The 25,231-nt window shown below is 45.1% G+C and overlaps 2 protein-coding genes across 3 annotated transcripts in view; one reads left to right on the forward strand and one right to left on the reverse strand.

The window, feature by feature from the left end:
* The first annotated feature begins 313 nt into the window (after nt 1-313).
* The window catches only part of LOC149365093 (putative RNA-binding protein EEED8.10), a 50,944-nt gene continuing 26,026 nt past the window's right edge, over nt 314-25,231 (forward strand). Inside the window, exons 1-9 of one of the 2 annotated variants that reach the window (XM_089575161.1) lie at nt 314-1,255; nt 2,063-2,157; nt 13,533-13,616; nt 13,951-14,038; nt 15,556-15,579; nt 16,007-16,187; nt 16,865-16,957; nt 20,545-20,658; nt 23,885-23,982. In XM_089575161.1, coding sequence (XP_089431287.1) covers nt 836-1,255; nt 2,063-2,157; nt 13,533-13,616; nt 13,951-14,038; nt 15,556-15,579; nt 16,007-16,187; nt 16,865-16,957; nt 20,545-20,658; nt 23,885-23,982 — 1,197 coding nt within the window. In that variant the 5' untranslated portion in view covers nt 314-835. The remainder of the gene's footprint in view (nt 1,256-2,062; nt 2,158-13,532; nt 13,617-13,950; nt 14,039-15,555; nt 15,580-16,006; nt 16,188-16,864; nt 16,958-20,544; nt 20,659-23,884; nt 23,983-25,231) is intronic. The other variant, XM_089575162.1, reaches the window with a different exon arrangement.
* On the reverse strand, nt 7,084-9,730 carry LOC149365094 (uncharacterized). Its single transcript, XM_089575172.1, has 2 exons — nt 9,126-9,730; nt 7,084-7,491 (listed from the first exon to the last, which is right to left on the reverse strand). Exons 1-2 carry the CDS (start codon nt 9,717-9,719, stop codon nt 7,420-7,422), a joined length of 666 nt encoding a protein of 221 aa, XP_089431298.1. The 5' UTR covers nt 9,720-9,730; the 3' UTR covers nt 7,084-7,419.

A 25,231-nucleotide genomic window follows, 5' to 3' on the forward strand; every position in this document is an offset into this window, starting at 1 on the left:
ACGCGAACTAGCAAGTAACGACCATTGCCATGCTTCAAAGCAGCCTCAGTAGGCAGTCTCAGAAATGTACTGAAGAGTGCCCCACTGCGGTGGCTTAGTGGTTAAGGCGCTCGTCTACTGAGCCGGAGTACCGGGTTCGAACCCGACCGCGGCGGCTGCGATTCGATGGAGGCAAAACGCTAAAGGGGCCCTTGTGCTGTGCGATATCAGGGCACGTTGAAGATCCCCAGATGGTCGAAATTATCCCGGAGACCTCCACTACGGCCCCTGTTTCTCTCCTTCTTTCACTCCCTCCTTTATCCCTTCCCTTACGGCGCGGTTCGGGGGTTCGGGTGCTGCTGCTGTTGCCTCAAAAACGATGGCACATACCCACGGTGGGGGATTGGCCTGGGTTTGGTGCCCACCGAGATATGTGAGACAGTAAAAAACCAGTTTTCAATTTTGCTAACATCGCTAACGTCGCCACGCCGAATGGTGCGGTTGCGCAGCATCAAGCCGACAGCATCCAATCCGGCGAAGAAAGAATATGGCGACTTGTTTGTTGTTCCCACACGGCATAGTTTCCGCACGTCTGTAAGGTCTTTCTTCATAATTGAGGTAACACAGTTTTCGGAACGTAACCAGAGATGCACGACGCTCAGCCCAGAGATCGCGACAGGGCCCAGTGATCGGCTGCGGTCATGCAGTGCGTGGTGACGAAAGGTGCAAAGACACCACCACCAGCGGCTATCCACTGGGAGATGGTGTGACGACCCGCTGAAGAAGAGGAGCGCCGGTTATCATCCTTGCGCAGCGTCCGTCCTATCATTCGGTTTGGCAGTGCGCAGCCGTCGTCATGTTCTCGTACGCGTACCGAATACGGTGCCTGCAGAAACTGCATTCGGAAGCGTTCATGGGGCTGAACGCGGTTTGCCTGCCAGACTGCTTGCCCGCCGGCGCCGTCTACCGATCGAGCTTGCCCGCGACGCCCGTGTCAACGCCAATCCGCGAGAGCTGGATCTTCTCAGAGCAGCAGCTGCGCGAGCGACTGTGCAAGACCCCTTCCCCTAGAAAGTGTCGCTTCTTCGACCCTAGGCGGTCCGAGTCTGGGCTCAACAGTTTCGACAACGAGTGGCTAGATTCGGCTCGTCGGAAGATGGAGACCGCGATGGAAGACGACAAGTCCGACGAGACGAGTCCCGAGGACGCGGACAGCGTCAAGGAAAACGAAGCTTTCTACCAGAAGAAACTTTTCGTCGGTAACATCAGTTACCGGGTGAGTTTTTAACTGTTCCGGGCCCCTTGCTTGTGGCCTTCTGCGAACCCTAATTTTTATTTACGTTTACGTTCCCTTGGCTGTTTGCCAACATCGCTTGTTTAGGTCCTCCACGTATAGTTGCGCGTCCTGAAACGCGCCTGTTGTGTTTCTACTCTGAGCTTATTCAGTTTGTCTTTTCTTGGTTTATTTCCAATGTAGTCTTTTCTAATGCTGTCACTGTTGCCACTGCCGAACACGCCGACGTGCTCAGCCCACAAACGGCTTTCCCCGGCCTCTGTTGCGTCTCGCAGATTAAGATGCGCGCCGTTGCGTGAGCGCGATAAGAGGTCGTCTGGCGACGATAAGTTCTGTCCACTGCCTCTTTTCACCTGTCTTCTTCATCCGGTTCTCTTCCTTTTTTCCTGGGAGTTTGTCTGCTCAAGTGGTTTTCAGCCGCAGGTCACAATGGTGTTGCGACGCGAACGATATGTGCTTTTTGTGTGCGCACCAGCCAGACGCTTCTTTCGCTTGACAGAAAGTGGCACATCAGCCTAGCAAATAGTTGTCCAGTGCTCCTGGGCGCAACTTCTCCATTCCAACCTTTTACCCGCCGCAGTGGCTAAGTGGCTATGCTTTGGGCCTCTTTAAGGTCACGTTTTGAATTCTAACCCTACCCTGGCGGCCACATATCGGTGAAGATGAAATGCGGAAACGCTTTGGCACATAAAAATCATGAATTACAGGTATCCCCTAGTGCAGTACTTTGTACGTATTCTGTGCCCAAATGTTTGCTGTTAATATATCCATTTTCTCTTATGCCCTCAGGTTACAAAGCGTCAACTGCGTGATTTTTTAAGCAAGTTTGGGAAAGTTGTGGACTGCACCATTGTACAGGACCACATCAAACGGTGGCCCAAAGGGTAATATTCCTTTGCTTTTTTAATGTAGAAATCAAATTATACAGATAGTATACTCACATGATTGTCATTCATTTGCTAATGAGAATAGGTGGCCATTTATAAGCTTCATGCATTTTGCTTCACATTAATACCACATTGTCTCTTGAAGAGTATGGTGCAGAGCCTTCACAAAAGATAGTGCTATTGAGCTGTTTTGTAGCTGTTTTGTAGCTGTTTACACTCAAGTAGTTTTACGTCACCAATGTGTTCTGGCATTGGGGTTATTCTGTGCTGGTTAGTAATAATAGCTGAGATGAAAGTAGTGTCACAGATTTAGTAGTCTATTCAAAGAAGAGACATTAAAGAAACCAGTAAACAGAGGTGAAAAGGCTTTGAAGGAAAACAAGGCACAACACTAGTAACCATGTACTGAAATGTATAAACATTGTCATTTACTAGCAACATTTTGCAAGGAATTTTCAATGGGGTGCTTGCTTGGGCTAATTAATGATCCATATCAGTGGGTAGCGGTGCCCTCTATTGAGGCAGAGACTTGCTGACTTCTAACTGAATTCCGTTATTAAGTGGCAGTTGATATGTGTGCAGTGTGTGAACCACAATACACAAGAAAATGCCGTTACAAAGATTTGGCTGTTATATGTGGCGCATGTTAACCGTTCTTAATGAAAAATGCCATAAATGAGTCCACTGAGAGCATAGTCTTTTGGAAATTCTCTGTTCTGTTGGATGTTCTGTTGGTCAAATGGTGCGTTGACTCAACGAAAAGCTAAATTAAATCAAAATGTGTGGCATGAAGTGGATGGTCGCTTAGGCATTCACTGTAAGAATTGTTAGTGCATGCCTACCAGATTTGGGTCCACTGTTGTTGCCGAAAATGTAGACCAATGTACGTCAGAAATAATAGAGGGTCATTGCATGTCAAACGTCCCAGACATTTCGCTCGACTATCTCTGATTTCTTAAAAAATTCATGGAAACTTATTGCAATGTGTGTAATCTAAGCGTGAAATATTTTTGCCAAAAAAAAAAAACAACTTATTCTTGAGGTTAGCACAGCTGCTGCGATGGCTCAGTGGTTATGGTTTTCGGCTACTGAGCCAGTGTTCCCATGTTCAAACCCGGCTGTGGCGGCCGCATTTCGATGGAGGCGAAATGCAAAGGTGCCCGTGTGCTGTGCGATGTCAATGCAGGCTCCCCATCCCCAGGTGGTCAAAATTATTTGGGAGTAGTGGCACCTCTTTCTCTCTCTCTTCCCTCATTCTCACCTTCCATCCTTTCTTTATGGGCGGTTTGGGTGTCCACTAAGATGCTAGACAATTACTACACCATTTCTTTTCCTCAAAAACCAATTTTCTTGAAGTGTGCTCAGTCTGAACGCGACATTTGTATAGATTCTGGCTTTCGATATGATTCAGGTCATATATATTTAAACGGTGTAAATATTTTTTTAAATTTAAAGAACATTTAAAAATTACATTGTTTTGACAATTAAAAAAAAATGACAATTTTTTTAAAAAACATCAACTAACCCTCGGAAATTAAGAAATGGCTATCTTGCTTCCCTAGATGTTTATTACCTATAAAATTGTTGTAGCTAAAGAAGCTGAACGCATTGATGTGAAATAAAATGCTGAAGTTGCAGAAAAGTATGCTTTGAACCATAAACACCCATTTATTTCACCCCGAGGTTGTCCAAGTAAAAATACAAGTAATGGGGTTTTAGTAGAACAGTTTATTGCCTTTAATTTTGGGAGTTTTGATTGAGGTGATTTTTTTTACAGTGAGAAAAAAAATTTTTGAGGTTGACCTCTTGCGCTGTAAGTTGTCTCTTTGTGCCTCTTCACCGCAGAGCATAGCATCGTAGGCGCTGTGGCCAGGTGAAATGTACAGTTCTTGTTCTTAAGTGAAGTTTTCACTGCAGGCAGGCATCAGAACATTGTGTAGTAGAACAGATATTCATGAGAAAAGATCTTCTTAGCGCTTCTGAGGCGGCACATGCGATTGAGATTGTTAGTTAATGTGTTTATGCTGGACTTAGTCGTCGTTAGAGCCATGACAGACACGTAGAGGACACGAGGAGCATGCGACGTTGTGCTCCGGTGCCGCAGTCGCAGTATGTTCGGTCACTTGAGAACGAAGCACCTCCAGTGTGTCTCGCGTTAAAGCCCCTTTCACTTGCAAGCGAAAACGCTAGCGTACCTTGCCACCATGGCGCAAAAACCTGTTTTGAGTCATCGCGGCAGTGCTGTGGCTGGAGGGGCGAGATTTCAACAAGTTGAAAATTTTTCGTTGCGACGCACTGCTCAACCGCTCAGTTCACTTAGCTGCTTTCATGTGAACTAGCCTTTACCCAAAGCTGTGTTGAGGGCATCGCTCCGTCACGTGGGCTCCAAGTCTTGCGCATTACGCGATCATATTCATTCATAAATAAAGGACTGATGTTAAGTTTGTCTGCCGGTTGATTGTTTCTGCCTTGTGGTGTACTTGAGGCCGCACATTGAATACCCTCGTTTCTCTGCTCTTGGCTGGCACCCGAGAGGGTCCATTTGAACTTCGAAAGTGAAGACAATCTTGCATACTACTCGCCGAATCTCATGCGATATTTGCCTTAGCACCAGCCCTAAAGATGCACGACTGCGAGTGAGGACAAGTTGTAGTAGTCATCTTGGCATAAATGTATCATGCCAGGTGCTATGCTGTGCGGTGAAGAAATGTTAAGAGACGACACAACTTGCACTGTGAGAGTCAGCTTCAAAAATTTTTTCTCGCTTTAAACAAAAATCTACTTGATTAAAATCTCAGAAGTGAAAGGCAATAAACTGCTCTACTAAACCCGCCATCATGTTTATTTGGACCTTATAGTAGTAGTAGTAAAAACATTTTTTTTTTTTTTTCAAAAGGAAGAGGTAGGGAGTAGGGGGATGGGGATAGACAGATGTGGAGCTACAGTGGTCGGTCTTCCCTAGTCCAGGATACCGTTGGCCTCCGCCGCTGCCTTGGCCCTCGTCACCAGCATAAGCTGAGTGCTCGGGTCGGAGTCAGCCAGGAGGGCCTCCCACTGCTCTAGACTAGGGCTATTTACCTTTGGTAGTAAAGAGCTTTTTTCGCAGCCCCAGGTGGCGTGGTACGTTGTGGCGTAGCCCCCACACCACACACACTCTTTCCCGTATCTGTTCGGCCACATTTTGTGATACATGGCTCTGCTTGGGTAGGTGTCTGTTTGTAGTCGTCTGAGCGTGGTGGCCTGCTCTCTGTCGAGGATATCCGCCGGAGCCGAGTACTTCTTGCGCGCTCCCAACAACGCCTTCATTGCCTCCCCGTAAGATTCTGGCGTGCTGAAGGGTTCCACCGGCAAACCCGCCCTCCGGTTCGTGAACCCTCGGACAACGGTGTCTGCCATGAGATTTCCCTCAACCCCAGTGTCAGGGACCCAAATGATGGTGTGTTGAATGTTTGTGTTGTTTGATCCATGTCTGTGTTGTTTTTGTTCGAAGAGGATACTCGCGGCTTTTCGGCCGATCCTTCCATCTCTGTACGCCCTTGCTGCAGCCTGAGAATCCGTGGCTATCCAGTAACTCAGTCCCTGCCGATTGGCTTCAGTCAGGGCTAGAGCTATGGCGATCTCTTCCGCTGCTTGTGTTGTCCTTGTGCGCACTGATGCACCAGTAACTATATTCCCATTGGCGTTCACTACTGCTACCGCCCTAGCGTTTTCCTTCGTTCTGTACTTGGACGCGTCAACATACAGAACCATCTGTCTCTTCTTTAGGAACCTGTCCAACTCCAATGATCTCGCCGCCCGTCTTCCTTCGTGGTTCTTCGGGTCCATGTTTCTGGGCACTGGTTTAACCAAGAAAGTGCTCCTAATTTGGCTGTCAATGTCTGTCTTGTCTTCGCCCTCGTCTTCTGCCGGGTATCCTAGCTTGATCAGTAGTGCGCGGCCAGCGGCTGTTCTTTTAAGTCTTTCCATTTGAAATCTGAGCATGGTTTCGCTGTGCTCCTCATAGGTGCCGTACACCCCCATGTTCATCAGCTTCTCTGTCGAGGCGCAGGTCATGACGCCTAAGGCTTGCTTATACGCCCTTCTGATGCATGTTTTCATTTTGTTCTTTTCCCCTTTGTTAGGTTGTAGGTACGGAAGCGCGTACGTCATCCTCGGTATGATGAGCGCAGAAGTGATCCGTAACGCATCTCGCTCCTTCACCCCTTTTCTCTTGTTCGTAATCCGGCTTAACATCCTGCATATCTGTTTCGTGGAGTGTTCCAAGAGCTGGATGGTATGGTCCCGTTTGCCTTTCTCCTGCAGCCACATTCCCAAGATGCGAAGCTTATTTGTCCTTCTTATGGGTTGTCCATCTATCTCTAATTCTATCGTTCCCCTGTCCTCTTTATTTTTGTGAAGTCTAATAAATTCTGATTTTTCTGGGGAGCACTGCATCCCGCTAAATAAAGCAAATTGACCGATCTCATCCGCCACTCTTTGCAGTATTTCTTGCTTGTTTCCCGTCGATCCATTTGTCGTCCACACTGTGATGTCGTCCGCATAAACTGAATGTTCTACATCTTTGATGTTTTTCAGTCTCCTAGTTAATCCAATCATTGCTATGTTAAAGAGCAAAGGTGAGATGATGGATCCTTGTGGCGTCCCTCTGTTTGGCGTCGTCTTCTTTTCTGACCTAATGTTGTTGATGCCGATCGTTGCTGTTCTGTTAGACAGGAAGGCCTTTACATATGCGAAGATCCTTTCCCCACAGTTTGTTGTCGAGAGTTCTGTGAGAATGGCATTGTGGCCGATGTTGTCGAAGGCCCCCTTGAGGTCTACGGCCAAGATTACGCCTTCTCGAGTGCCCGATATTTGTTTTAGTACCGGTCTCTTAACTGGAGCATCACGTCTTGCGTGGAGAGCCCCGTTCTGAACCCGAACATGGTATCCGGAAACAGACCGTTGTCCTCCATGTAAATGCTCAGTCTAGTCTTGACCACTTTCTCGTATAGTTTACCGAGGCATGACGTTAGTGAAATGGGCCTAAGGTTCTCCAAACTGGGTGTTTTCCCTGGTTTAGGTATCACGATAATCTCAGCGTGTTTCCACTCCGCCGGGACCGTGCCCCTTTCCCAGTGCTCGTTGATTAGTCCAGTCAGGCTTTCGATTTGGTCATCACTGAGGTTTCTGATCATTGCATTTGTTACTTGATCTTTTCCCGGTGTTGTGTTCCTTGTGAATGACCTGGCAGCCGCGTATACCTCGTAGTCTTTTATCGGTTCATCCAGCTTCGAGTTCCTTGTCCCTGAATATACCATGGTGCAGGGTGGCACTTGCGTGCTTCCGACGTACCTGGACCAAAGAAAATCTGTAATCTGGGCGTCCGTTCCCTGAAAATTGTGCGTGATACGTTCTATCATTTTGCTGTTTTCTCTTTTCGATTTTGTCGGGTCTATGAGGTGCCTGAGCAGCGCCCATGTTTTAGCGCTACCCAAGTTGCCGTTTAGTTCATTGCAAATTTGGTGCCAATTATCTCTAAGTAAGTTTGCAGTGTGGTCTTCTATCTTCTTATTGATCTGAGCTATTCTGAGTCTCAATTTCCTGTTATGTTTTTGTTTCTTCCATCTTTTCGTCAGTCCCCTACGAGCCTCCCAAAGATGTAGCAATCGTTTATCCGCAAGTGGAAATTCATCGGTGACCTCTAGCTCTGTAGTATTGTCTCTGTGGACCTCCCGTAGTCGTTTGGTCCACTTTTCGATGTCCGTTATCGCAGTTCGTCCGGCTTCATTCTCCAACTGTTCACGGAATTTTTTCCAATCTGTGATTTTTGTCTTTCTCTGGATTGTGCTGAACCTTGTAAGTTTAATTTGCGTTTGAATTACGTAGTGGTCACTTCCGAACTGCTCCCCGGTGTTAGACCATTCGTAGTCTAGGATATTTCCTATGATGGTCAAATCAGGGCTAGTGTCTCTTGAAACGCTGTTTCCGACCCTAGTAGGGTATCTGCTATCGGTAACGATTTCCAGCCCGTGCGTGTCCACTCCATCTAGGATGGTTTTTCCTTTCTTTGTATTCATCTTGTAGCCCCACTCTTTGTGCGGAGCATTGAAATCTCCTACAATCACAAGGTGGTTTTGTTTTACCAGGCCGATCACCGCTCTAATGATTTCTCTGAAGTCATGTCTCTTCTTGCGAGGTGGTGAATATATGTTAAGTACGAATAGGCTCTTCTCCCCGCGCTTCTTAGGTATTACCTCTATTAAAAGGTGTTCTATATCTTCTTCTGGTGTCGTGTGCTTGTGCGTAGTGACCCCCTTCTGACATAAAATGGCCACTTTTTTAAATCTTTCATCTACTATGGTGTCGTAGCCGACTATCTTCGGCGAAGTGTTAGTTTCTTGCAGCGCTATTACAGTGGGAGGGTGTTTATGCTGCATTACATGTATGTTGAAATCGGTTTTTTTTCGAAATCCTCTACAGTTCCATTGCCATATTGTAAATTTTTCTTCTGCGTTAGCCATGATGTGACACTACTGCTGCGCCGCGAAGATCTTCGCGCTTTCGTTTAGGTCGACCTGTTCCGGTGCTCTCTTGTTTTGTCTCCTGAACAGTTCTGCCAATCTCTGATCGGTTGCGTTCAGTCTGCTCATGATTTGTTCCAGCGTCGCCAAGACTGTTTTCTGTTGCTCCTGTATTTGGTGCAGTGGTATAGTAGCATCTATTTCTTCCCTTACTTGCGGTTGTACGGCTGCTGGCCCTTGCGTGCTTGTTTTCGTCGTGGGCGATTGTACTCCGTGTACTTTTCCTCGGTTTGTATCACTTTCTTCTCTTTGTTGTCGCTGTTCTATAAACGAGAGCCTCCTTTTTAGTCGTTCATTTTCCTCTCTAAGTTCCCTGTTTGTTTTTTCTAGAGCTTCGAATCTAGCCTGTATCGAATAGTCTAGAGCAGTGGGATAGACTGGAGACTCGCTCCTAGACTGACTCACCTTCTTGGACTGCTTGGTCTTCTGTTTAGATGCGGAAGCGCCGTGAGCGTTCCCTCGAACCCAGGCGTTGTCGCCATCGTGGTCGGTGGTTCTCGCGTCTGCTAGCCCCGGAAAGTCTCCCTCTTTGAAGAACGGCGTTCGGCTTCTGCTGCCGCCGCGCCTGTTCCGAGACGCAGATCTCGAGGATCCGTTCTTTCCTTTCGTTTCGGCTTCCTCACTGTCGAACCACCGCGGCCTGTGACCACCGTGGCAACTGCTTTCTTTTTTCTTGCCTTGCTGGTTCTGCTGGCCTTTCCGCTTGAGACGTCTCTTACATCCTATATCGCCCGTGGCGTGAGCTTCGCCGCACCACTCACACCTGGGCTCCCCACACTCGTGTCCGTCGACGTTGGCACGTTTGCATCTAGGACACTGCGGAATGGGTTCTGGTTCCGGGCAGACGTCTGATCGGTGCCCCTGCAGGTGGCATCTCAAGCACACCTGCTTCGTAGGTTGGTAAGGGTAAACTCTGTAAAGTCCTCCCATCACTGCGACTGTCTTCGGCAACCTCGGTCCGTCGAACGCGATGAGCGCTGACTCTGACTTCCCGAGCATTCTCGCGTAGACTGCACGAATTCCCGGCGTTGCTACTTGGATGTGGTTCATTAGGATCTCTTGCGTGGTGCCGGCCATCACTCCATGCACCACACCCCGGATAGTTCCCTCCGCCGTGGAGCAGTAGGCATTGAACTCGAATTGTTTGTCTCCGAGGCACAACTTCCTCGTCTTTTGCAGAGCTTCTGCCTTCGCACCATCTGGCGTCCGGACTATTATTATGTTTGAGATGGCTTTCACCGCGACAAGCATGTCGCCGATGTATACCAGGTTGCATTCCTTCACCAGGGCTTGTATGTAATCGCTGGGCTTGAAATCTCCCACTCTTAGGTTGTGGCTCTTCGGTCGGAATACGATTTTGTATCCTCCTTTCGGGAGCTGTACGAAATCTCGCCTGTTACCAGGGAGTGTCTTCAGTTGGTTGTTTGCAGCGGACGCCGGTGGCGCGTTCGGGACCATGGCGTTCGGTCCCGGCGTCCCAGGTTTCTGCTGCTGTGGCTCGCTCGTTCTCACTGAAGTCTTGTTTGCCTCCGAAGGTGTACTTGCCTGACCGGTAGCTTTCCTGTCCTTCTGGGCTCTGCGCTCCACTAATTCCTTCATCACTCGCCACGGGGTCTCGTTGACTGGGTAGACTCTTGGTTGTTCTTGCGGTCTCCTCATAGCTCCAGCGTTGTTGGTGCTTGCAAGCTCTATGGCTTGGGGCTGGTCCGTACCCGGGTTATTTTCAATAACCGGGGCCGTAATGTGTGCCGCAGTCGATGCTGATGCCATACCGCCGTCGAGGCTGCTCAGCCCCGGTAGGGCCAGCGAAGCCCATGCGTCTCCTGCTTCGGCCACGGCCGACGCTACGTCGGCGTTAGGTGTAGCGTGGCTCTCGCCGCCTCAAGATTTCAATGTCCCGTAAGTGGAAAAATATTCTACTCACAGAGATAAAATTGGTGTCCAGATGGTCCTCGTAACTTCACGGAACACATCCAATAAACACTTTGCATTAAACTGGGGTTTTCCGGTCAAGAACACTGACGATTCACGGAGCCCATGCAGAGCACGTCCGCGTTCCCGCGCAGTTGGGTGTCAACCTTGGACCTTATAGGGTGAAACAAACAGGTGTTTATAGTTCAAAATGGACTTTTCTGCAGCTTCAGTTTTTTGTTTCACTTCGACGTGTTCAGTTTCATCAGCTTAACATTTTTTCTCTGTAATAGACATGTAGGGAAGCAAAATATTTAAACATCTGAAAATACTTGATCTCAATCATATGGAAAGCCAGAATCTCTGCATATGTCATTAAAAAACTTTGTGGAAGTGTTTTCTAAAAATCTGAATTTTTTAATCGATTTTTGAGCTATGCGGCGTTATCGATTTTTGAACACTGTGGTTCACAGCTGTGCATACATCAGCCTCTGCTTCATGATTAAATGTTATTTGGTAGTCAACACTCGTCTAGTCTCCTTTTTGAGCCTTTGTCTCTCGTATAGCGTTACCAGTTGCCACAAAATTCGTCTTTTTCTTTGTTTGTGCCTGTTGCCTTGTGGTGTGGAGTTCTTTTTTCATTTGCTATATCACCCTGGTAGCAGCATACACTTGGCCCAATCTGGAGCCATGACTTGTCGCTGCATGTCGTTGCACCCATTCGCGTAAAAAGAGTGTAGTGCTTTACTCCACTGTTCTGGATGGTGCTGCACGAGAGGTTAAGCAATGAGCTTTGTGGTAGGAATAATAACGAGACAAGCCCCACGAAAGCTGTGACAGGTGTGTGGCATGTGCCAGGCTGCTATGGTAGCTGAGATGACCGCCTTTTCATAGACACCTTTGTTGCACTTGAGGCAATTTTTTTTTCTTAATTACCTCGTTGTACACCTGATGGTGGGGTGTCCATTGGTATGCAGGTCACAGGAATCGGCTATATTTTGCAGGGATCAGAAATTCCCAGCCTCATTGCATTTTTTTTTAATTTAAAGGTTTTTTTGGATCTTAGTTTGACTTTGGTCATGCTTAAATCTATGCTTTCCGGCAGGGACACTGTCAGCAAGAGTGGGCAGAGCATGACTGGTGGCTTGAGAGGGAGACATGGCAGATCGGGAGTCCAGTTTTGTCTGAATATTTATTTTATTTACTCTCTAGTTTTTGGAAACTTTCCATTACTGTCAAAATATTTTGGCAGAGAACTTCTGTACCAGTTGCATCAGGTGCAAATGGCACATGTTTCAGTGGACTGATTGCACTGCTGCTTGGGGTGCTGTAAATTCAGGCGTGTGGTATGCTGGCATGCTTATGTGACACTGAAGTGATGTTTACCTTTAAATTTTTTCAACGTTATACATTAGTGCACTGTGACCTCTGAACAGCGTCATGGTTCAGGCAGTTACAATACAGCTGGCACATTTATGAGGAAGTTCCTGTTTCCCAAAATTAAAACCTGCCTATTATGCTCTGCTTACTCTTGATGTATCTTTACATAATGTATGCAACAGGTTGTCACTGCGCAGAAGATATTAGTAACATTTTAACTTCACTTGTCTAAGCATTGACATCGTGCAAAAGTGCTGCTGTTATTGTTGTTCAGTTCAGAAGCATTCGGGAGTAAAATAAAGCTTGTTTTTGATTGTGTTACCTCAATATTTTTGTACTTCAGTACTTCTAAATATAGATGGGTTATCAGTACATTGAGCAAGCTTTCAATTTTTTATTTTTTGTAATGTACACTTTTTGAAAGTGCAGTAGTAAGGAGCTCCCATGAATATGAGAGATTCTCATGATTCTGCTGAAATTGAAACAGAGTTTTTGCATAATTTGTCAGTTGACTTTGGCCAGCCTTGGAAGTTCCCTAGCTTGTGGTTCTGTAGGCTTGTGATTTACTATGTTCAAATCAATTTCGTTTGTGATGTCATCTTGATTAGCTTCACATGTATCAGGTTTATGGAGGAGTAACCAATCCGATTTTTATTACCACTAGACCCTGCTTAATAATAATAATAATAATGGCACTGCCACTTAGAGACTGTTTTCTGTGAACATGCTTTGCTTTTGCACTCTTTTCTGTGTTTTCTTGTTATTGTTGACTTATGATCATTATTGCAATATCTGGTGTGCATTTAGGTGCTTACTAATGCTTTCTTTTTTTTTTATTGCTTAAATGTGTACTTGCTTTTTTTACCTTTTTGGTAGCAACAGGAATCTACATAAATTTTTTTATCATTTTATTTTGAAATGAATGTAGATATGCCCGTGTCAGTGAAAGTTTATTTTGCTATGTTTCATCACTGTGTTTCCACTCCATGTGTGTTGAAATATACAGTACATGATTTTAAGGCTTTTGCCCAACCTTCAGTATTCACTCTCAAAGCCTTTGTTGCAAGTTCCTTTTTTCAGTGTAGCATACTGGCCACATCAAAAGATGTCTGCTTTCATTGGAAGTTCTTATGACTATAATTATGGTTTATCGTAGAGCTAACCCTCAACATGTAACTTTTGCACTGAGCTACCCTCCTTTCATAATTTTTTAGATTGCCTGGATTCAAGTTATTCACCAAGGTCAGGAAAAGGAAATCTCTCCTTGCCTTTGGGCCTGTGTGGTCAACTCTGGCGCGATAACTTTAGCAGGCCAGCCAATTTTAGCTACGCACATTAAACGGTTACAACCAGAGCAAGGCGAAAAACAATGGGATAAAGACCGTGGACATAGGGTCTCTTATAGTGCCTACTTGCTCTTACGACTGAATCATCTGTGCTTCATTGACAATACGGTTGAGAACTAGGAAGAGTTTGCATTTAGTTTTCACTCCTGTGGTCTAACTTGCTCTTTTGGTTTAGGTATGGGTTTGTGACATTTTCCAAGGTCGAAGAGGCCGAAAAAGCAAGGAATTCTCCCCCCGACCAGTTGGAGCTTGATGGCAGGTAAGTGCCCATTACAACAGTATTCTGATTCACCTGGCTCGGTTGAAGTGAATAGCCGAGATGCATGATGAATGGTGTGTGATGTATGCACTTTGCATTTTTAATGGTCTACTTCTGCTGTTAGCATTCAGCCTGTTTTTGCATTATCATCATCCAGTTTATGCTAGGAAAGATAATACAGGGGCATTGAGCAGGGGTCCTTTCTAACCTGCTTGGCTTAAAAGCCACACACTGGCTTATTGCTTCTGTGCCATGCTTGGTGTTCTGGCCGACGGCACAGTTTTTGTCATTTCGCTTTTCTCCTTTTGAAACTGACTTGCATGGCTTTGTGCAGGCAGCTGCGGTTGCTTCCAGCCAACAAGACAAGGGTATCCAAACTTCGGAAAGACACCCAAGTGGCAGCTGAGCGAAGGGCCCTTGCTGTGAGTTGGCACCTGGCTGTATTCGCATCTGTTTGCTGTAAATGATTTACTGGATGCGCAAGGTATTTGAGAACATTGACTTTAGGCACAGAACCGTATCTCCAACAAAAACAGGCATATTTGCTCCGAACTTTGGGAACTGCTTCTGTGTTTTTTTTATTTCCAGAATTAGTCAACGAATTCACCATCTGGAGAAATAACCGGTTCAGTTTGGTTTCAGAAATGACTGCATGCTCAAATCAGGTGGTGCCTAAAGAAAGATGTTGGCCATTGAGTCAGCAATGGCGGCCTTCAGTGAGTCTTTCATGTTATGTGGCTGCTTGTTGGCCTCCCTCTCAACGATAGTTCAGACATAATAGTCCAGCGGATTTAAACCTGAATAACTAGGAGGCCACAAGTTGGGAATGACATGGTCATGGAAGTTGTTGGCCAGCCACTTCTCGGTAACGCAGGCGGTGTGGGCGGGAGCCGAATCTTGCAGAAAGACATAAGGTCTTTCTTTTGAAACAGTTTCTATCCAGGGCTCTACAACCTGTCAAGCACCTCCACATACGCAGCAGCATTTACGCAGAGTCCTCCTGCAAAAAAGTGTGGTGGCATGACATCGCCCTCATTGCTGATGACGGCTAACCTCATTGCAGATGACAGAAATTTTGTGTGCATCACAGTAGGCACCTCATCAATGCTTGCACCTTTCGGTTAGCGTTTTGGTCTTGGCCAGAGTTCTTTTCATCAAAAAAAAAAAAAAAAATCTGCAGTCTATGCTCCTCAGGGTCCTTCAGCTTGCTTAGCAAGCGCTTTGACCAGAGCAGACTATTCTCGCGAGTTTTATCGGACGTGAATTGCCCTCTCCCCATGACATAAGAATGGGCATAGGACCTCAATTCCTCGTGCACAGCAAGCCTGACAATTGACTCTGCAACTTGGAGTTCCCTGGCAATGGCCCTTATCAACTTTCCTTGGTCATGATCATTCAAGATGACTTGCAGACACTGGAAAAAAAACCTCGTTCTGGCGACATCTGATCGCAGACTGTGCTTTTTCCTTTTCGCCACAGATGCCACGTCACTGTCAGAGCGGATAAGTTCTTTCCGCACCTTATAAACAAAAGATTTCGCTACGTTCAGAAAGGTGACAATTTAAAAGTTGCTGGGCGACGAGGACTGCATGGCATTTCATTTCTGCGCCAACCTGTACTCTTCTATCTTGGAACCAACTGTGCAGTATGGATGATAAGGTGTCAATATACAAGAAGCTGCACATCTAGATAGATGTGGTGAGACTACTGGTGTCTATAGCAATAGGAAATAGTGTTCTCAAATACCTCGTGCACCTTGTATTAGAGCCCCTAATATTTGCTTTGCATTGAGACACAATATTCTTTTCGCATAGAAGTTACTCTGAATTGGTAACTGACAGCAACTGAAGGGGCAAGGTTTACCTGCTTGTCCATGCTAGTCATCACTTCTTCCTTCTGGGCTTTTATTAAGTTTGTGTTAATCATCTCTGTGCTACAGATGACTATGGAGCCACTTCCAAATGCAAGTATTTCAATGCATGCTTATTTCAGATGGGGGGAAAATATGCATGCTGACATGGGAACATTGTCTTTGTCGCTCGGTTAGTAGGCGATTGCTGGTATTATATAGGTGGCATGGAGTTGACTGTGTTTCTAGGGATTGGAGATGATTCGTGGTCCCTTCTGCAGAACAGGCAGGTTTTGATAAATTTTATTAGTAGCTAGTTGTAGCCAATGGCTTCTAGTAACTGCTGCTACATTTTCATGCCAGTAGAGAGGCTGATGTTAAAGCAGCAGTGCTTCTGTCGGGCAGTGTTGCTTGTCTGTCGGTGCCTTTCTGTTGCTTTGCAGTGATTAGGCAGGTACGCAGCATTACAAGTTTATTGTGTGTATTTTGCATTCTATGGCATCACTGGTGCCTAATGGCAGTTCGGCATGATGTGATGCAGAGGGAACTGGACGGCGATGAAGAGGATGAGAATGTGTCGGACATGGAGGCAGACGTGACCCCAGCGACCCCTCCTCCCTCCCCGCGCCGGTCGCTGGAGTGTGTGGACGACCTGCCAGATGACGCCCTGCTCATGGTGCTCGCCTGGCTTGACATCAAGTCACGCATCCGCATAGAAAGAGGTGGGCTCTTCTGCCTTTTGAGCAAGAAATGCTCACAGAAGGTACAGTATTGAAGCTTGGAAAGGTGACTACTTGGCCAACAGGGTATTGAAAAGACGTGTCTCAGGGCCTGTTATAAATTTATCAGTGGCAATGAGACAATTAGTATTGCAATGACTACAGTGATTATGAAAAAAAAACTTCTGTCCACAGAACTCTGTTGTTTGGCTACAGCAATCTGTGCATTGCATAAACATGTTGGCATACATTCAATATATTGTTACGTAAATGTACGCACTCAAGGAGTAGTCACTGAGGGATGCTGACAGCAGCTTAGTCGAACCACTGCCGGCCAACGGCACACAAACCACACATCGTCCCCTTTGCGCTCCGTGCACGAGCCCACACTGTCTTCTTCGTTGTCCACTGACAATATCATATATTGCTCTACTGTTGGTATCAAACCGAACCGTCTGATTTTCAGGGTTTACACATCTTTTTGTGTGATTGTGTATTGCTGAGGCTTAGTGTCATGTTGCTGTTTGTGACTTACAATGACTTGAAGGTGAAAGTCCACAAGTTCATACACCTTATAGGTGTATGTGTGCTTCCTAAGTTGAGATGAAAGAGATGGCTGGCCTGTGTACAAGTATTTTGTCTGGTTGGTGGTGACCTGACCGTCTGTCTACCTTCTGCAGTTTGCCAGCGTTGGCGCCGGCTAGCACTTCGGCTTTGGAGATCGCAGGAGAAGCTGTCTTTCCCTGGTGTCTTCTCCATCAGTGATGGGCAACGTAAGTAGGCCCTTCTGTTGCTGTTTCTTCTAGGCATTATTGCTGAAATCTAAGATATTAGTGCGAAAGCACTAGCCCAGACGTGTCAATCCCTGCAAGGATTTTGTGTTGTGCGCTGTCTTGTCCAACCCCGAGCAGCAATCTTGTCATCTTGTGCTCTGGACCCGAGCCTTCCTCAGTACGAGTTACTCGGGTAAGCTCGGCTTAGTTCGGAGGAGCGTCACACAAGTTGCAGCCAATGGGAGGAAGCTCGGATAAGTTCAGAGGATTGTTGCGCCAGTTGCAGCCAGTGGGTAGAGGGCATCACGCCACCTATGTCACGTAACCTCGTGGCGTCATCACAACCTGCCTACCGAATTGTGAGCAAACTGACCACCATGGCGGGTTGCAGTTAATGATTGGCTGCGAGAGGTTGCTTGTAAGAGCAACATATGTCACACAGTCCCTACCAGTTTCTGTAATAGAAACAGCCACCTGCCATCGTAGTGGCGCATTGCTTAACCGCTGACACCGCTGCACTGGTAGTGGTACGAGGACTTACCGCAGTCTACGAATTTTAAGCAAAGAATGACCAATTCTGCATATATGAGAATTAACCCACTAAAGCCCTTAAGACGGAGCGTAAATGTCCCCTGATTTCGCACGTGTACTCGGTTTAACTACATTAAACCCCTACCACTTTTTCTTGTGGTGATTTCCATTGGCAAGTAAGGTTGACGAGATGACCATTTGCAGTTTATGAGTTATGTTCGTGAGGGTTGTGATTAGTCCTGCTAGCCATCTGTCAGGCTAACTTCTGAATATGCTGTCAATTCATCAAGCATTGCTGTATGAGAGGGACACATACAAATTCACTTTATTGTTTGTTCAGACCACTTTTTTGAGAGCTTTAGTCATGCTTAGTGGGCTGCCTTTGTTGAGTGATTTAATGCCTGATTGATATACTGAATCTTTAGCCGCTTGTGTGATAAACTTTACCTGTGCTCAGTAACTCTTCTTATTACTCAATGTCCACCTTGCCTTCTGGCTAATTGCCTCAAACAGTTTCTGCTGTACTGGCTGGCTCATGTAACTGGCTCGCTATGTAATGGGTGGCGTCAATTTGGTCACTGACATTATCAGATTGTGCGCTCCTTGACTGATTTGGTACCGCACTCATTTGCTTGTTGACCTAGTCATTCTTTTTATATGTGCACAAAGCTGAGATTATTAATGCACTTTTGCTGCTTTCTTATCAAACTGTTGTATATTTCAGGGTTGTTAATTATTCCCATTAGTGTGTGTTTTGCATTTTCAATAATCTCTTAGTCTTTCATTTCTTGCATCTTCTTTCATTTTCAGCCATGCTCATGTGTTCTGCTATGCTCGTTAACTTGCTTGCCCAGGGGTTGTTGGGAGTCTTCCAAGGGAGCACCTGGGCTAACGGCTTACCATATTTACACGGCTATAATGCGAGCTTTTTTCCTCGCTTCATTAGTTTCAGTACACATTTCGCGGTATATTGAAAACCAAGGCACAAATGCAATGCATTTTTTTTTCTCACTGCTCAGGATAGCTGTAGTGACCTTCACCACCAGGCACATGCCTGCTAGGAGAAGCCAACTTTTTGATGAACAGCAGGCATGCACGGACAAAGGATAGTGTGGCTAGAAAAGTAAAAAAAAAAAGGCGGTGTTGGCCATTCAGAAAGAGAAGGCACTGAAACAGCAGTTGAGTGGGGTAGGGAAAGGAAATGAGGACTATAATGGGTACTGGGGTTAGGCAGCATGGAACACAATGATGCTGTGGGGGAGACTGTGTACATTAAGGGGGGACACTGGTCTTGAAAAGAAAATTTTATTAATTTAGTCATAGTTATGAAATTTTCAGGGCACATGTATTTTTGTGCGCTGATTATAGATATGTCATTTGATTTCATGTAAAACAATTCCTTGAGCACTTATGCACTTTTTATGCAAGTATTTTGCGGAGAGCTTTGAAGGAAATTTGCTGCAGGAAACTCGCTGAAATGTATGCCATTGGGTTCTCTTGACACCAAGGAATACAATAAGGGTAAAATCATCATCCTGGCTCTCATAGAACTTGAGTAATAGGGTACTGAAGCTGCCACTTCATAAACGGAAATACACACTTTCCTTCTCATTTCTGAAGCGACAACTTCGAAACTCTATAACTTAAGTTCTATGATAGGTAGGAAGACAATTTCACTCGTATTGTATTCCTTGGTGTCAAGAGAACCCAATAACATACATTTCAGCGAGTTTCCCGCAGCAAATTTTCTTCAAAACTCTCCGCAAAATAGTAGCATAAAAAGTCCATAAGTGCTCAAGGAATTGTTTTACATGAAATTAAATGACATATTTAGAATCAGCACACAAAAATACATATTCCCTGAAGATTTCGTAACTGCGACTTCTTCAATAAAAATTTTTTTTTCAAGACCATGTGTTGGAGCCTTTGCTGATGTCAATGATGCCGTGCACATTTCTGAAGTCCTGCCTCTCAAATAGTATCGACGCATCTGTTGTTTCTGGATTTTTGTGTATTGTCTGTTTGGTTGTTTTTTCTTTTCTCCCGCCGCGGTGGCTCAGTGGTTACGGCACTCAGCAGCTGACCCGAAAGACGCGGGTTCGATCCCGACCGCGGCGGCCGTATTTCGATGAAGGCGAAATTCTAGACGCCCGTGTGCTGTGCGATGTCAGTGCACGTTAAAGAACCCCAGGTGGTCGAAATTTCCGGAACCTTTAACTACGGCGTCCCTCATAGCCGGAGTTGCTTTGGGACGTTAAACCCCATTAAACCAATAAACCTGTTTATTTTTTTCTGAGCCCTTAGTGCCTCGGCAGGAGTGGGCTTTAATGAACTGTGGTCATGTTATAATCTTATTATGTATGCATTTTTCTTAATTTATGGGGTCTCAAACTTCTTTCTTCCCCCACCACATTATATTTGTAATCACATTGTATACTTGTAAATACGGTGCATTACTTCAACAACCTCATGTATACACTTTGTTGTGTTTACGAGTGCTTACCTTATGTCAGGATCTCGTGCTTCATTTGGAGGTTATGTGGAATAATGGCAGTAGTGCGTGAAATTGAATGAACTGTTCTGAATGTTGTGTGGCACCATGAGTGTGTGTGACTGCTTTCCTGAGTGTACGTCAGTTAACCTGAGTATTGGTAGGCTATGTTTTCACCACGAGCATGTGCGAGCTTTCCTGAGTGCATGTAAATTAACCTAAGTATTGGTAGGCTATGTTGTACCTGCCTGCAAACAAAAAAAAAAGTGGGGTAAATGTGGAAATTTCTGATGTGCGTCTAATGCGGTTAAGTTAGGTCATACAAAGGGGTTTTTGCTGCATTTGTCATTTATTAGTGTGTAAGGTTCTTCTCTGTTATTATATGCTCACCGCAGGCCTCTTTCATTATTCACATGTTCTAAGAGATGGTTCAAGCTGTAAATGACTACAAATTGAATTCAGCCTGTGTTTAGTGCAGCGGCCTGTGTAGGGCAAGAGTTTTTCGGCCCCTTCCTTGTGTTGGCACCGCATGAATGGTCCCAGTGACTAGTCTCCCTCTCCTCAGCCCTGACTGTGAGCATCCTCCGAGCCCTTCTGGTCCGCTGTGGTGAATCCCTCCGCAGCCTGGATCTCTCCTCCGCATCTCATGTCCTTGACTACAAGACATCCGAAGCAATCAGTGAGTATGTTACTGCTATTAGTGTCAGATAGTTGAGTAGTTGTGGGCCCCATCAGCTGACAATGCAGAAGCTTCTCTCTTGAAAGAACCCTGAGAACAACTCTATGTAATGTTTGTTCTGAGTAAAAATTGACCCTGTAGCTCTTTCAGAGTATGTTGATGCTTGTCCAGCTGCAACAGGTGCATTTTTTGCTGATAAAGTTGCATTAAAGCATTTACCGTCACTCAATTCAAACTCTTGACGTCTACAACGAAAAGAACTCTCCAATCACTGATTCGAAGTGAACGGCTGTGCAGCCTATAGTGTGAGATCCATGCCCAGAAAACTGTGTCAACGCACCTGCAGTTTACTTGCAAAATCGGTCTGTGGTCGCAACGCTTCTGTTTAATTTCTTGGCCTTTGGTAGCTTATAAAAGCTGCATTTTCAGTGAAAGTAGCACCTTTGTTGTTTAATTTGTCCTTAGTTCCTCCTTAAGGGCTGTACAGAGATAATTACCCCTAAACAGAGGCCATTATGTGACTTGGTAGTTCTGCAGCTTTGGTGTTTGGCTGCTCACCTCAAGGTCGTAGGTTCATTTTTAGTAGCGGTGTGCAAATATTCGAATAAGAATCAAATATGTTTGATATTCACTACTACTGGGTCGTAAAAAAAAAAATTCAAGTACTTAAACATAAATTGCAAGCATAAGTAGACACAGCTGTTGACATTATAGAGACATGGAAATGAAACAAGGCAATAAACAGGTAATAAAAGATGGCTTAGAACAGGAACTATGGAGAGAAACAGTCAGACAATAACTGTTTAAATATTGGAGACCTTTAGTAAAGCGTACGCAGGCATATGCAAAGGCATCGTGGACGCTATAAAATAGTGTCCTTCGTACTGTGCATGCGCCAAACGCTATTTCAAATCGAGGTTTTCCGTACGTTCGTGTTACTTGCGCTGTTTTTCGAATTTAGCGTGCGTGCTCTTGCTTACGCTAGGAAAAATACCGTTGTCAACATGGCAGTGCCCGCGTCACCCGCTTCGGAGAGAATTCGTCAATGTTATTCGGTTTTTAGGCATATTCATTGCCTTTAAATGGCACACGTGATATTCGCTTTGCCTCCTCTCGCCGACAGCAAAATGAATGTGGGATAAACTTGCCCTGTTTTCGATTCTGTTTAACGATTCCACCGTTCTTATCCCTAACTAGGCACTGCCAACTGCGGATTGGCTTGATTTGTATTTTTATGCCAAGGTAGCCATAGCCTTGCCAAATGTAGTAATTTCGGTGATAGGCAGAAGGGTCTGAAATAACTCAACATGACGTTATTAAAAATCTTGCTCTTTTCAGTTACCTAAAAGAAATTAGGCCCTGGCTCGACTGAACTGTCCATGGCCATTTATGGTGGTTTAATGTCCCAAAGTGACTCAGGCTGTGAGGGACGCCATAGGGAAGGGCTCTGGAAATTTTGACCATGTGGGGCTCTTCAACGTTAAGAGCACAGTACACCGGCCTCTAGAATTTCGCCTGCATCACAATCTGAACTCCGCGGCTGGGATTGAACTCACGTCTTTCAGGCCAGCAGCCGAGCACCATAGCCACTGAGCCACCGCGGCAGTGTAGTGGAATGGAAGTCTAGCACAAACCAAGAACGTTTCAAAAAAGTGATTCTCTGCCGTCTTCGCATAGGACACACACCCGTAACATACAACTTCATGCTGACAAAACAAGACAAGCCACTATGTGAACAATGCTGGATGAGATAACAGTTAACCACACTTAATTTCCGAGCAGGAAACTGGAAACACTGAGGAAAAAACATTTTGCTATGTTTTACAATGAGCACATTTCATTCCATCTAACATTGCTCTTAGGTGAAAATGGTCTTATTGATGTATCCTGTATTTTAAGTTTTTTAAAAGAAGCAAGTATCCTAAACAGAGTATTTTAGTATGCTCTGATTATAGATAACTGAGTATAGATTGGAAAAGCTCTAGTGCAATAAACAAACAGACTTTTTAACCTCGTCTTTGGCACATGATAGCCTAAGTCGTTTATGTGGCATAGATTTCAGCTCAACTCAACTCAACTCAGCGCATCCTTGCTGAGATGGGAGTGACACTTTTGAGGAAAAAATGATCTCAGGAGTGCTTAAATGGAGAGAAAGCCTACAGTGGTTTTGGTAGGGTTTAGTACAAAACAAGGCGCAGAGACAGCTTTAGTGACATGTTTGAGAATTCTAGTGTGGCTGTCACCATTATGTCTGATGGAGCTCTGCTTTTAATTCTGAGCCTTGCAAGTATTATCGAATTTACAATGCCTGTTGCTTCCAAGAGTGTCGCACCAAACAAAAGTGCACCTTAATTTTTTACTTTCCACCTTAAAGGTGCAGTGAAGAGGAATCTGAACTAGTCTTTTTGTCGCGGGAACTTGATCTACACGTTCCGAGCATTCTTAGAAACTTTGACTTATTGCCCTGTGTGGCCGATTTTCCTAATTAAATCGGACTAACGTCCAGCTCCCACCTTTTTTTTTTTCATTCTCCCCGTATGGTGGGCGGAGTTGACCAACAAGTGGAGTGCATTTCAGCCGGCTCATTGGAGGCTTTGCTTTCGCTTTATTTTGTTTTTTAGGTTTCTGTGCATAATTAGTTTCATTCACAGATAATATAGCCGCAAAATAAGCCTGCAGAAATAAAAATATGCGCAGACTATTTTCTACTACAGATTACTACGTATTACTCCGCCGATGGCAGAGCGGCAAGCTCCATGGAGCTGGCTGAAAGGCACCCCACGTGTTGGTTGACTCCGCCCACCGTATGGGGAGAATTTAAAAAGAAAAGGCGGGAGCCGGACGTTAATCCGATTTAATTAGGGAAATCGGCCACGCAGGGCAATAAATCGCAGTTTCTAAGAATGCTCGGAACGTGTAGATTGAGTTCCCGCGGCCAAAAGACGAGTTCAGATTCCTCTTCACTGCACCTTTAAAAGAGTTTGGCATGAACTTACTTTATTTTCATAATTAAGTAAATGGTGCCCGCTAAGAAGTAAACGTAACATCGCTGTGAAATGCGACGGTAGGTGAGAAGGACTGCAGCGTCTAGCAATACAGAAACAATTTCTGCTTACATTTGTATTGTTGAGGTGTGAGGAGGGAGGGTGTGCGTAGCTCCTGTGCAGAGCTACTCCTTGTGGCTGCAGGGAGGAAGAGTGATGGGCGTATGTTTTGTGTTGTGCAGGCATGCTGTGCCCCAACCTGGAGTACCTGGATGCGTCTGGTGTGCAGATGACCAATGTGTGTATCCAGCAGCTCGCCCAGAAGTGCCCCAAGCTCAAGGTTTACACGGCACCTCAGTTGCCCCTTTTGTACTGTATGTGTGTCACACTTAACTGTAGCACCAAGAATGACTTGCCGTTGTCCTAGGAGAAGTATTCGTGCAAAACTGTAAGCTCGGCTTTTAATGCGTGCTGTATTTACAAGAATATAACACGAGTTTTTTTTCCTCACTTCATCAGTTTCAGATCACATCCTACGTTATATTTGGAACAAAGGTGTGAATACCATATTTACTTGATTGCTGCTGTGGCTCAGTGGTTATGGTGCTCGGCTGCTGACCCGAAAGATGCAGGTTCGATCCTAGCCGTGGTGGTCGAATTTTAATGGAGACGAAATTCTAGAGACCCGTGTGCTGTGCTATGTCAGTGGACAGTGAAAAACCCCAGATGGTCGAAATTTACGGAGCCCTTCACTACGGCATCCCTCATAGCCTGAGTCACTTTGAGGCGTTAAACTCCATAGACCAAACCAAACCAAACCATATTTACTTGGGTAATTTGCGCACTCTCAACTTTCTATCGATATTTTTGGGAAAAAAACAACAAAAGAAAAAAATGCATATTTTGTGCTCCCTGCTGTGCCAGATGACCAGCATGTACTTGGGTGGCAAGGCAGGCTTGGGAAGGCCCTCAGTCGAAGCACAATTGTTCAGTCGCATCTCAAAAATTAAGATTTCGCTAAGTTTATTGATGCATTACATTCACACCTTGGATATTGCAATTCCAAGTGCTGTAAAATTACTACTGAGGAAAAAATGGAAAAACAGCCTTGATTATTGCACTGAGGTACCAATGAAGGGCTAATTAAAATTACATATCCCAGGAACTGACTAATTTATGGAAAAAGTAATTTCACATTTGAGGTCAGTGCAAGATAGTAAGGTGATACACTTTCATTGGGATTGGACTAAAAGTATGGACTTAAAACCAGTGTCCCCCCTAAAGTGAATTTAAGAGAATCCGTGGTACAATTTAAGTGGCTTTAAAATGCACTGAAAATATAGCCAGCCAACCAAAATTTTGAAATTTGTTTGAATTAACCAAAAATTAAAATTATCTGACTGAATTATTGCGAGTCTATTGTATTTTAATTTTTTAATCAGTTGCTAGCTCAGTGTAGCGCTTGTTTTTGTTTTGCTTGTTTTTTTGTTAGCAGCATATTTAACCAATAAATTTTCTAAAAGTTTTGCGCACACAACTCTGGTGTTTTTTTTTTCCGAAAGTATAATTAATAAGCTACAGTTTGATAT

Source organism: Amblyomma mixtum, chromosome 2 (assembly GCF_055824585.1).
Source record: "Amblyomma mixtum isolate Tamu chromosome 2, ASM5582458v1, whole genome shotgun sequence".
NCBI classification, from domain to species: domain Eukaryota; kingdom Metazoa; phylum Arthropoda; class Arachnida; order Ixodida; family Ixodidae; genus Amblyomma; species Amblyomma mixtum.

Coding starts and splice junctions, on each gene's coding strand:
- LOC149365094 (XM_089575172.1), bottom strand. CDS start 9,719: ATGCTCGGGAAGTCAGAGTCAGCGCTCATCGCGTTCGACGGACCGAGG. Junction 7,492..9,125: donor AGACCAAGCAGTCCAAGAAG/GTGAGTCAGTCT, acceptor TCTTTGGTCCAG/GTACGTCGGAAGCACGCAAG.